General features: G+C 43.2%; 1 protein-coding gene across 1 annotated transcript in view; it reads right to left on the minus strand.

Moving 5' to 3' along the window:
• The window catches only part of LOC103743570 (rho GTPase-activating protein 26), a 422060-nt gene that overhangs the window by 129710 nt on the left and 279595 nt on the right, over nucleotides 1-12755 (minus strand). The window contains exon 18 of the mRNA XM_029569236.1: nucleotides 4482-4641. Coding sequence (XP_029425096.1) covers nucleotides 4482-4641 — 160 coding nt within the window. The remainder of the gene's footprint in view (nucleotides 1-4481; nucleotides 4642-12755) is intronic.

Below are 12755 nucleotides of genomic sequence, written 5' to 3' on the forward strand. Positions count from 1 at the left end.
CTTGCTCTGGAATGTGTTACTGAATATGTTAAAGTTATAATGAAATGCTTCTTCTAATTATGTGGTTATTAAATTTAAAAAATTTTTAAAAATTAAAAACTTTAAAAAATACAAAGTGTAAAATATGGAAGCCAAGGGAAGGGACAAAATAACATTTAAATGTGCACGTGCTGTTTAATTTGAGGTTGCTTTGTGCTTCAGATGTAGAGCATTTGATGGTAGGACAACAGGGAAAGGTAATGAATTGTGAAAACATGCTGATGGTTTACAGAGAGAGGCTTTTCCCTTTGGATGAGATTGTTTTCATACCTGTATCTTTTGGCATTTTTTAATGTAAGGATTTCATAGCTTGATGGTGTTTAACTGCTGGAACTGCCAGCAGGAGTGCCACACAGTAACCAGATCCTAGAAAAAGTGGCCAGGAACCACCTGCTCCATCCTACTAGCAGGCACAAAGCAAGATACTGATTGACAGTATTTTAAACTTGTCAGGAATAAATAAATGAGTGCTTTATCTGCAAAAAAAAAAATCTTTCCAGTTTTAGACATTTATGAGTTACTTCCCAATACTGAAGCTTGAAAGGGGATCTGAGGACTGAACTTGCCACTACCAACAAATGTCTGGTGCCCACAACTGTGTCAAAAATGGCAATGCTGAGGAGAAACAAAAGGGCATATTCCATAAAAATATGAGGAGCTACCAGCATTCAGCATAAGCCACTAAGCCCCTAATAAGACAATAAAGTCTTCCTTAAAGGGAGCTAGACACAAAGCCACAAGGTATGGTTGTTTGCTTGCAAAGATCTGGTGGCCAACAATTCTCCCAGTCTGCCAAAGTCATGACTCTTCTTCTTCAGAGGTGGACTGTATTAGCACTTTTAGTAAAATCTTCCAAATCCTGGAGGCTAGGGAATTTGTGAAGAAAACAAACAATCTGGTTCATAATTCTGGAGTCTAAGGCCAAGGAACCGTATCTGGTGACAGCCTTCCTGCAGGTTGAGGTACAGGGCATCATAAGGTTAGAGACAGGAAGTGCTTGTGTGTGTGTGTGTGTGTGTGTGCGTGTGTGTGTGTGTGTGTGTGTGTGCATGTGTGTTCGTTCTGGTCTCTCCCCCCAGGGCCTTGAGCACACTAGGAAAGTATTCTACCACTGAGCTACATCCCAATGCAGTCATCCAAAAAGTGTTTGTTCATACACTTTGACTTTGGGTCAGTGATTTAGTAATGTAAAAGAGACAGAAATCAAGACCAAAAGCAAGATGAAATGGCAAATATTATGGGATACTATCCCTAATCAAACTGAGGGCCAAAGAGCTATGTACTTGTGGTGGACCCAAACTAAACTCATTTTCTTCCCTCTAATCTCAGGGAGTATAGAAAAGATTGTGAAAAGAGTGTCTCTGTGTTGAGCAGAGTATGCGTGTGTGTGTGTGTGTGTGTGTGTGCATGTGTGTTCGTTCTGGTCTCTCCCTCTTACAAAGCCATCAATATTTAATCATGAGGGCTCCCCACCCTGATGACCTTATCTAATCTTCATCTCCTCCCATAGGCTCCAACCCTACACACCATTTGACAATAGTCAAATTAGATTCCAACTCTTATTAATACATCATTCATTCATTCATTCATTCATTCATTGTGTGTGTGTATGTGTGTGTGCATGTGTGTGTATAGGGGCATGCATATGGAGGTCAGAGGACAACTTATGGGAGTTGGTTCCCTCTACCCACCATGTGGGTCCAAGGGATAGAACTCAGGCCATCGAGCTTAGTGGCAAGTGCCCTTACCTGATGAGTCATCTCTCCAGATCTCCACCATCTTAATACCTCACAATGGGTATTAAATTTCAGTATATGAACCCTTTGGAGACACAAAAAGACCATATCCAAACCACAGTATGGAGAACAGTCATTTCTCTTCCTATTGGAGAGACTTGTGACCTGATCTGACCAACAGAATACAATGGATTTGACTCTGTTCCAGGCCTAGGCTCTAACATCTATTCTCTTTCTATGTTTGCCCCTCTTTCAAGTTTGAGCTACACTACAGGGTGATAAGAAACAGAGGGAGTGAAGAAAGAAGGGACCACATGGAGGAGGATCAAGGTGTCTCAGCCAACAGCTAGCCTTAATATCCCAGATGTGTGTGAGGTGATGCCATCTTGAAGCTTTCAGTCCCAGGGAAGCCTTCTACCTAGTATCAAAAGGGACACACATGAACACTCTCAAAGCTTCTGATGCACAGACTTGAGAGTAGTAAGACTGCTACTGCTTTAAATCACCGTGTTTAAAGATGATTTGCTGTGCAGCAATAGAAAAATACAACAGGATACAGCTGGTGGTTCTATCTTTCCATGGAATAGTGCTGACAGCTAGATGCCTGAGTTTGCACACCCTCATTTCTACACCACCTTCTGTTTATTCCTGGATTCTTCATCATCATTATTCCAAAGTACTAACATACTGCTTTTATATAAAAATGTTCTCAAAAACAGGAGAGACTGCTATGCCACAGACTGCAGACATATCAAAGATCTATATTAGGGCTTGTTCCAAAAAGACAGCTGATGCTATCAGATGTAAAAGTACTGCTGAAAGGCAATGATACAGAAAAACCACCACTTATAGATGGTGGGTATCTGATTCCAGAAAATCATAGCTAAGTATCAGGGAATGCTATTAAATAATATTAATGATGACCTTTTAATATTGTAGATTTTTAAAGAACAAGTCTCTGACAGGATTTTCTGAGGACACAAAAAGTCTCTGGGTTTAATGGTTAAAAGGTAAGTTGTATTGGCAGGGGTTATTCAAAGCACTATCTCCAGAAAGCCCAAGACCAGTACACGGCCAAGAATGATGAAGATGGTGGCTTATAATACTGTTACCAATAATCTTGTGAGGTTAGTGTTAGTGGAGTAGTTAGATTCTAGATTTATATTGCATGATTTACTCACATTCTTTTTTTTTTTTTTTTTTTTTTTTTTTTTTTTTGTCTTTTTTCGAGACAGGGTCTTCTCGTAGCCCCACCTGTCTTGGAACTCACTATGTAGACCAGGCTGGCCTCGAACTCACAAAGATCCGCCTGCCTCTGCCTCCCAAGTGCTGGGATTAAAGGCATGCACCACCACGCCCAGCGATTTACTCACATTCTAAGCAAGGTTTTATTTAAGAAGAAGTCTATTTTTTAAGAAACAGATCCTAGAGCTGTAGCTGCCAAATAGTCACCTCAGGAATTCTTCACAAGTTCTGAGAAGCTTCACAAGGATTTCCGACTAAGAATGAGATGAGGCAGGTCCCCAACTCTGGGTCAACATAATTCATAATTTGGTAAGGGAACCTCTTAAGACAGACAGAACCTGTTGTATTCATGAACTCACAGCAGCGGTGGTGACCTACACAGGATCAAGCTAGTCATAATCCCAGCATGGATGGGGCAGGAGTTCATGAAGCCTCATCCCTAGCTGAGGAGCTAGTGATGGAAGCTAGAGGAGGAGAGAGTTATTTTTCATTGGGGTTGTGGCCACTGGTAGGTTGCCCATGTTCCAGTGGATGGCCTTACACTCATGTGCACATAGGCAAGACTAACTGGACTCAGTGAGATTTAAAAAAACAGAGAACATGAAGACATGAAGTTGGTAGGGGACACAGGGGTGGAGGTCCACAGTGAATTGGAAGGAGGACATGTGGGTTTGATAGCATCACAATACATTGTGTATATGCATGAAATTCTTTGAGAATAAAGAAAAATATATTAAAAATAAAGATGGACCAGACACTCTAATGCCCTCAAAGCGAATCACGGGCACATGTGTACACATACACACACACACACAGACACATAAACTATCTGAAAAAAATATCATTTATAAAATCAAAAGTCAAGGGTGGGTATGGTGGAGCATGTCTTTAATCTCAGCACTTGGTAGACAAAGGCAGGCGTGAGTTCAAGGCCAGCCTGGTCTATATAGTGAGTTCCAGGCCACCTAGGGCTATAGAGAGACTCTGTCTCAAAAAGACCCCCCCCAAAAAAGTCAAACTATAGGAAAAATATTTACAACACAAATGGAAAAAGTTCAATATTCCTAATATTAATAAATTCATAAACTTCTAGATCAGATAAAAGATGACAGTTTTTCTAAAATGTGGTTACTACTTTCTGAACTGCTGAGGATAAAACGTGAAAAAAATACAAAGTGCTCATCAAGGTGCTTGGCACAAAATAAGAGCTCAGTAGAGCCTTTGCTCATCCCCCAGTCCTCAGTACAGCCACCAGAACAGAACCTCCACTGTTGTCACCTCTGCCAGCATTCTCACAATTATCACCATCACAGTGACCACAATCAGCAAGTTCACCATCATCATGGTTTAAGAACCATTAGCAGTGCAAACCTGAGTCAAACCTGAAGGTCAATTTCAATGTAGTCCCCCCTCCCATACCGCAATTAAATTCTTTACCAGGAGGGCCCAATTATATGTTACCTTTTCATGGTTTTCTATTAAGATCTCAATTACAATGTTCTGAAATTTGATATCCATGATGGCTGCTACTGTTTCTTCCTGAGGCCGCAACAAGGTAGGTCCAAATACCACGCCAAGGTTTGCCACAGTCATCAGATTCTGCTTGTGGTTGTTAGCAACACTGGGAAGAAGGAAAGGAACAGATAAGAGAACTAGTACACACAGAGACAGCTGGCCTCCCTGGCATACCCTTGGGTACTATGAATCAGAGACCTTCCCCTTGCATTTTCATCTATTAGCGTTCACAGATGTGCATTCAGCATTCATGTTGTTTTGCTACTTCAGGATATGACCCTCTCTATGAATTCCATTTTCCATAGAAAATAACCAACCAATGAACCAAACAACCAGTCAGGACAAAAATCTGTCAAGTGATGAGCATTTGTACATTGGAGTCCCCGCTCTCCAAGTTCAGGTAACTGCTAATCCCTCTTGGTTACAACTTCGATACTAGTCTGCTGCATACACCACCAAGATTATTTGTATTTTCCCTGATGTAGCTATAGAAGCTTCTGATGATTTTAATTCATGGACAAACATGGGTACATAATAGACCTAAATTTTCAAATGGGCAGGTCTGATATTTGGACCAAGTCAGGAAATGCAGCACTTTAAACACCAAGTATTAACGTCCCATTTGATTAAAAATGTGACTCACATTAAGTGAAGCACGTGGCATCAACAGAAATAAAAATGCACTACTATGTGTCCATGTGTACAGCTGTGTCTATGTTGCCACTTACATTCAAAATTTAAAGAACACAGAGGCTCATCAGTAGCTAATTCAGAGTAATTTGCTAAATATACATGCACATTATTGGATAAATAGCTACTCAAAACATGTACATGTGAACTCCATGCTCAGGCCTTCGTGACCAGTCTATAAAATACCATTGCTCGTCTGTTGCTCCCTTGTATAAAAACTTACAAATGATCTAATGGCAATAAACAAGTTCATGCCATTCATTATTGTTAAGAAAATATGAGGAGCTTCCCTAAATCACCTGTTGGGAGAAGGAAGCTATTCATTACTAACTTGAACCTAGAGAGAAATTTGGGCAGAGACAGTTTGCAGATCTACCTCCCCAGTATTTAGTGCTATTTATACTGTGTTCTTTCATACAATTCCATCAATGCCAGCACTGTTTCACTTGTATACTTCTATTATGTAGGAGGACAAGAGGTTCAACTACCTTAAGTGCCTGTTTTTAAACCGAGCCTTTATTAAAATCCTACTCCAACCAATTTTATCATCAGAGGTACATTTTTTTCTTCAATTTTTTTGTGGCTACAACTTAAACTTAACTTCCTTCTCTGGAAGGGGTCAGGTGTGGTCAGGGCTATAGGACTTGAGGTGTGGCCCAGCCCAATGAGGAAGAGCATTTTCTTGTTGACTACAAGTAACATCCATAGCACAGAGAGCTGCCACAGAAGTCTGGCCTGTTTCTCCCTACAAAAGGATATTTTATAAGAATTTTTGTTAGTTCTACCTGTCTCCTTGGCTTACTTAATAGTTTTCCATTCTTCCAAGAACTATTATCACCTTACCCATCCATAAGAGTTCATGGAGATGATCAAGCAGGGACACGTCAAGGAAGAGAGCCTTTGGTTGAGGTTTGGGTCTATCAGCTAAGCTTGCGCATTTCCCCAAGAGTTCCTATGTGGGAAGGGAGTTCTAGGCTTACACTTCCTCTCCCAAATGAGCTAAATCACTAGATTTACCTCTGTTTGGGCAAGTGAAATCAACAAGCTATACATATCTTAAAGCACTTTCAAATTACAGGCTAACATAAAAACGTATGATTTGGATACTGATAATTTACTACCATCAGGCCCTTCCATCCTCCATCTGACTACAGTCCTCCTGTCCAACATCTCTGTGTCCAGCTTTCCACTGTCTACTATCACTAGTTAAGGTCTGAAATCCAACTCCAACATGCCTCCTTAGCTAAGGGGCCACTCTGGAGAGAACACAAAGGCTCAGCCTATGTGCAATGCTTCTCTTGTTTAACTGTTCTCACAGTGGCAATAAGGCCATGGTTGGTCACTTTTATTTTGTTTTGTTTTTCTGGTGCCAGGGATCTAACCCAACATCTTATACATGCTAAGCAAGTGCTCCCTTATTCTCCACCTAAATGTGGATACTCGTATAAGGAGTGCACCTTCCCCCATCTCATTTTTAAGCCTCTGCCATCCCCTAGTACTGGGTCACAGACAAGTGACTTAATTCACCAAACCTGGAAGCTTTGTGTTCCTCCTCTTCTGAAAAGAGGAGGTACGTGAGGATGAAACACCTACTTTATGACATACAGTGCAAGCCAAATGCAACTATGCATGGGAAGCTCAGTGATGAGGCCAATTCATTTCCTATTCTCTTTTCCCACTTCTCTGCTCTTGCTCATGTCATTTCTCTGCCTAGAATGTTCTTTCTCATTCTTTGCTTGGCAAACTTGCTCTGAAAGGCTCAGCTCATATGCCTCCTTTCCTTTCTGCTCCCTACTGGTCTCCTCCTAGCCCTCCACTCTAGATACAGACAAACAAGCTGGCTGCTTCTGAGCTTCATATCCAGTGTTGCTGTTTCCACCACTACTTGACCACAGGGACTAAGGTAATGACTATGCCAATGATAAGCATTAAATTTGGGACTGTTAGAGCATAAAGGGAACTTCATGGTAGACATAACTAGTATTTTTAGCCCAGTTGAAAATCTCAAATAATTATTATTATTGATCTTGGGAGAAATGTACCTAACTACCCTAACCTCCCTTTTTAAAGACCCAAGTCATGTTCTACTTCTTAGATTTAATTAATGGGTAATATTTATTTTCATTTGAGCAGGCCCCGATGCCCAAAGGCATTTGGAAGAATGGTTCAGTAATTCTGGATTGGCAACTCTGAATATAAATAGGCTTGAGTTTACTCAATAAATTCATTTCCCTCCTAATGATATATTTTATTTTGGAACTTAAAAACACATTGATCTAGGTCTTCAGAAACTTTTCAGTGACAAACCTGCACTGTTTGATTATAGCTATTACATTTTGGCACTGAAGTAATAAATTGATCTGTCACTTGATTATTACCTCTCACAACTTGGTACAGTTACGTTCATTACTCCAGAATGAACTATTAATGACTTGAGATCTCTGTGTATCAGAGAAAGAAAGGCCTAGACCTCAGCCTCTGCTGGCACCAGTCATGCGTTATAGCTTGACGGATTTACAGATGTGTGGGAAGCAAGCTGGCAGGGCACTAGGAAGCTGGTCCAGCAGAGGCCTTGGGACTCATTCATTAGGGAGGACCATAAAACACCAGCCCACCTTCTGTTTTGGTAATTGAATTGCCTGGACTCTTCTTCCCACAGTTCAGAATGTCATGCTATTCTTGCCTTAAAATCCATACACCGAGCCGGGTGTGGTGGCGCACACCTGTAGTCCCACCACTTGGGAGGCAGAGGCAGGCGGATCTCTGTGAGTTTGAGGCCAGCCTGGTCTACATAGTGAGTTCCAGGACAGCTGGGGCTACAGGGAGACCCTGCTTCATAAAGACCAAAAAAAAAAAAAAAAAAAAAAAAAATCCACACACGATGCTTCTTGTGTTGCACTCTGCACCAAAAGGGGCTTTGATACATGATTTTCAGATCCCCATGTCTAGATGGGCTACTCTGCTGTGGTGCCTTCCACAAGCACTGCCAGACAGAGCAGCCCTTCCTGCAAACTTAGCTCACAGGGTGCAGAGAAACAATTCCACATGTGATTTTCTGTTAGGAGAAGACCCAGTTGCTTTATGACCCTTTAGTTTGCTATGTCAGCTGAGAACTGGTCACCTCCAGAGGGACATGTCTAGTTGGGAGATCTACATTCCATGTTCCATATAGTTAATTAGCAAATGAAGAACAAATTTCAATGAAAATGGTCTTTTTGAGACAGGGGCTCCCTGTAGCCCCAGCTGTCCTGGAACTCACGATGTGGACCAAGCTGGCCTTGAACTCACAGAGATCCGCCTGCCTCTGCCACCCGAGTGCTGGGATTAAGGGCGTGTGCCACCACACGCAACAACTCATCTTTTTAATCAAGGAAAAGTAACTAGAGGGTCTAGATGAATCTGATACACTCTGAAAGACAGAAAGAGGGAAATCACTTCCAGGTGAATACTGTGTTTGTGATTAGAGAGGGAGAGGGAAAGGCAGGCAGTGGCTAATCCTTCTGGGGCCTATTAGGAAAGACCCTCAAAAATTGCATAAGGATTGTTAGGGAAAGAGGAATTTACTGCTTGTTTGAATATACTGCTTCTTTGAATTTACTGCTTGTAACCAATTAACTCAGCTGGAGATACAGGCATCTGGATATAGGGGCAAGTTGTCTGGTCTGTGTCATGTCTGTAGGCATGTCTGCTTACACAAGATAACAGAAAAGAGTCGTACCAGGCACATACCAATGATCTCTCCCCGACTGAGACACCTGAAGGGAGTTGTAACATTTTTCTTGTTTTAAAGTTATTGGTTTGTGAAATGCTTGCTTTGAAACTATTGGCTGTATAAACGCGGGCTTTTGTGTAACGGTTGTGGGAGCCTATATAATCTTTACCTAAAATTGCCTCAGGGTTGATCGCTCTGACCAGACCTGCATGTTTTGGGAAGGACGGTCAGCCCTAGCTAGCTGGTTTAATAAAACTCTGCTTGATTCTTGCATCTCCATACTCGTGCATTGTTCTCCAGAAGAGACCCACTGAGTCATGGACCCTAACAGGATCACATCTGTTTTCCTTGCACGTCAGAGCTCTAAGTGCTAAGGAGTTCTTTACATGAAGTCATGAAGGACTCCAAATACCTGTAAAACTACAATAGACTTTGCAAACTGGTTTTTCTCTTTGAGGCCTGTGGTGCTATACTGAGAATCCAATGTGAAAGCTGAATCCCAGCTCTACTAGACATAATGTGGTGACAGGTTAGCAATATTTATACAAATTCAATGGTTAGAAGTCACAGCACATAATCATTGCTCTGCTATCCCTTGTTTGCTTTGGTCTCCAGGGTCAACTAATGATAGTTCAGACTTACAAGGTGATGGAGACTTTATGAAAAGCTCTACGACAGCTTTTTATGTGTATGTGGCCTTCATACTAACTCTAAGATAGCAGTTCTCAAACTTTGTGATAATAATCTAATATAGGAAATGTATTTTCCTATGCCATATTTCACTGGCACATATATAAGCAGACAGACAGATATATACACATTACATTGAAAACAAACATTTCAGAAACAGTAAGTAGGATGTATTCTCAAATTTTTTATTCTTTTTTTTTAAATTCACTAAATTGATTTAGCAGTCCACTTTTGCACCAAGAACTATACCTTGGAAAACACTATTATAGGGACAGATACCATGTAAATATTATCTCCAATGTATAAATCTGGGGAATAAGGCTAAGGGAGACAGTCCCCCAATGGCTGGAGTTACAAAAAGAGCCAGCTGCATGGCAAGATGAGTCACATGTGAAATAGGAGCAATGGCACCTACCTTATAATCCTGGAAGGCTGATAAAGCAGGATTAAGTAAGCAAGTCTCATGGCATGATATACTGGCTTAATAAATGGCAACTGCTATTGTCATGGTACTGGGGGAGGGGTAAAGGTAGTAGCAAATACCAGTTTAAAGCCACATTAAAGGAATATTTAGTAGCTGCTTCTGTCTAGGGCAAGGAGAAGTACCTATCTGTACAAGTCATTATATATATTGGGGGGTGTCTTTTGAAACAGGGTCTCCTTGTAGCCCCAGCTGGCCTGGAACTCACTATGTAACCAGGCTGGCCTTGAATTCACAGAGATCTGCCTGCCTCTGCCTCCCAAGTGCTGGAACCACAGGCATTTGCCACCATGCCTGGCTAAGTCAGCACTTGTTTTACTTCATTTCCCCATCAGACTCTCTAGCACCACAAGCTGGGAAGACTCCAAGCTCACTTTGCCTCCTGGCACCAACACACCTACTGAAGTTCTCCCTTAAGCAGCCAAAGCTCAGCCCCTTGTCAAGCCTACTTTGGGTAGCACATGCCCACTGCAGTCACAGCAACTGCAGTGGTTCCTCTAAATCATGTGCCTGATCTATCCTTAGGGCATTTCTACACTGACTGCTTCCCTTTTCTCAAATGCTGCAGGCCTAGGGGTTGGATGATGACCTTGGAGGACCTCGTCTACAGGATGCAGGCAGGTGGGTTAGCAATCCTGAAAGGGAGCCTGTGGGTGGGTGATTAGGCTCCAGTAAATATCACCTTTGTCCCTACCACATTCTCAGGGAGGCCCAAAGTCTGGGCTGAGGATTCACTAGAAATGGAGCTCTTGTTTTTGTGGTTAACCAGATAAGTTTAAGTTTCTAGGGTTGTTAATTTAGTTCCTTTCCACACTTTCAAAACCTTGAGTGTGTGTTGCCTAGATACCACCCGGACTTTCTGAGTGGGACCAGTATGAAGGATGTTGGGGAGTTGGGGGCGGGGGGTGGGGCTTTGCAGCGAAAAACCATCAGAGTCATAAATACTGCTCCACTGGGCTGTCCCCAGAAGGAAAAAGTAACATGAGCAGCTCTATAGGCTCCCTGGGGTCACACTCACCAGCATCTTCCTAGGAACAGTTATCTAGTAAACAGCCAGACTTCCAGCTTTGAGTAATGAATGCAGTACTTCTGAAGGGCACTTTTATGGCGCTCTCTCACTATTCCTGAGAACCTTTTTTAAGGCAGGCACTCTGGCTGCTAGTATTTTACAGCTGAGGATGCTGGAGCAGAGAAATGAAGTGATGCACCTGGGGTCTCACAGTCAGGAGGAGAGCTGAGTTGGCAGAGCCTGTCCTCCTAACTATGGCCCTTGGCTGTTCCCACAAAGTCACATACAAGAGGCATCCTTTTTCTCAGAAAGTTATAAAAATGAATGCATAGAGGAGTCACAGGAATCATGCAGGGAGAAGCACTGCTTATAATCAAGGATGAAAGGAAAAAGGTTATTCCTTCATCACTCAGACTACTGAACTGGAATAAGGAAGGAAGAGAATGAGTATGAGTACAAATACGTATGAAAGGATGAAGGAGGCACTGTACTAAACAGTTTCTTCCCCCTTCCTGCAATGAAAAATGGCTATGCACTCAGTAAAATTATGAAAATGATGAACTTCCCCTTGAATATGACAGCATACCAGTTATTGCTGGCTGGCACAGCAGAGAGCTGTTTTCTAATAAGGAGAGAATGAATGTCATCAGATGGATAGAGGCTATATTAAAAGATAAAAGGGGGGGGGACCTGCACCACCTGCTAACTCTCCTGGCCTTCTACCCTATCCTCAGGCCTCTCGGGGTGGGTCCACGGCGGAGCCTTCCGCGCATTGACTCCCCCGGCCTCATTCACGCTTCCATCTCCACCGCTGTTCACTGCTCCTGGTTTGGGTCCCCAGACACCTGGGGAACTGGTGCTGCTTCCTGATCGTTTTCAATCAGGCCAGCTTGGTGCCTTCCTTGGGCCCCAGGAGCACTGCTTCCACGGGACCTGGACCTGCCCTCACCTCTCCCTGCTTCCCGGACCTGCACCACTGGCTAACTCTCCTGGCACGCTCTCCCGCCCTCAGGCCTCTCTGGAGGTAAGTCTACCATGCAGCCCTCCGCGCCTTGACTCCACCAGCCACGCTCACCCTTCCATCTCCCCCGCTGTTCTCTACTCCAAGCTTGGGCCCTGTGCCATTCCTAGTCTTGGGGACCCAGACACCTGGGGAGCCAAAGCTGATTCCTGACCCTGTTCACCCCCACCGGCTTGGTGCCTTCCTCAGGCCCCAGGAGCACTGCCTCTAGACCCGACCCGCCCCCACCTCTCTCTGCTTCCTGATCCTGCAACACCCGCCAGCCTCTTTCTGGGGCTGACAGCCTCTTTCTGGGGCTCCGAGGCTTACCTTGCCTCTCCCTGATCCTTTGCATCCAGTACAACCCAACTACTCAATCCACTCCCTGGGAAATCTTGGGGCTTATTCCCACCCCATTAGCCCTTGCATCCCTGCGTGGCATGGCCATGGCCAGGGTCTCAGGTCAGTCCAACACCCAAGTTCCTGAGGCCAAAATCATTCTTAGAAGATTCCAGACCCAAGGCGGAAGTCTGAAAACTTCTGACCCACATTGGAAGTGGGCCACCGTGGAACTCCTGAAGACAAAATCAGTCCAGCCACAACAATATAAAATCAAAAGAGAGAACCAGAAGCTTAGA

The sequence above is a fragment of the Nannospalax galili genome, unplaced genomic scaffold, assembly GCF_000622305.1.
Source record: "Nannospalax galili isolate Female #2095 unplaced genomic scaffold, S.galili_v1.0 scaffold222, whole genome shotgun sequence".
In the NCBI taxonomy this organism is placed as follows: domain Eukaryota; kingdom Metazoa; phylum Chordata; class Mammalia; order Rodentia; family Spalacidae; genus Nannospalax; species Nannospalax galili.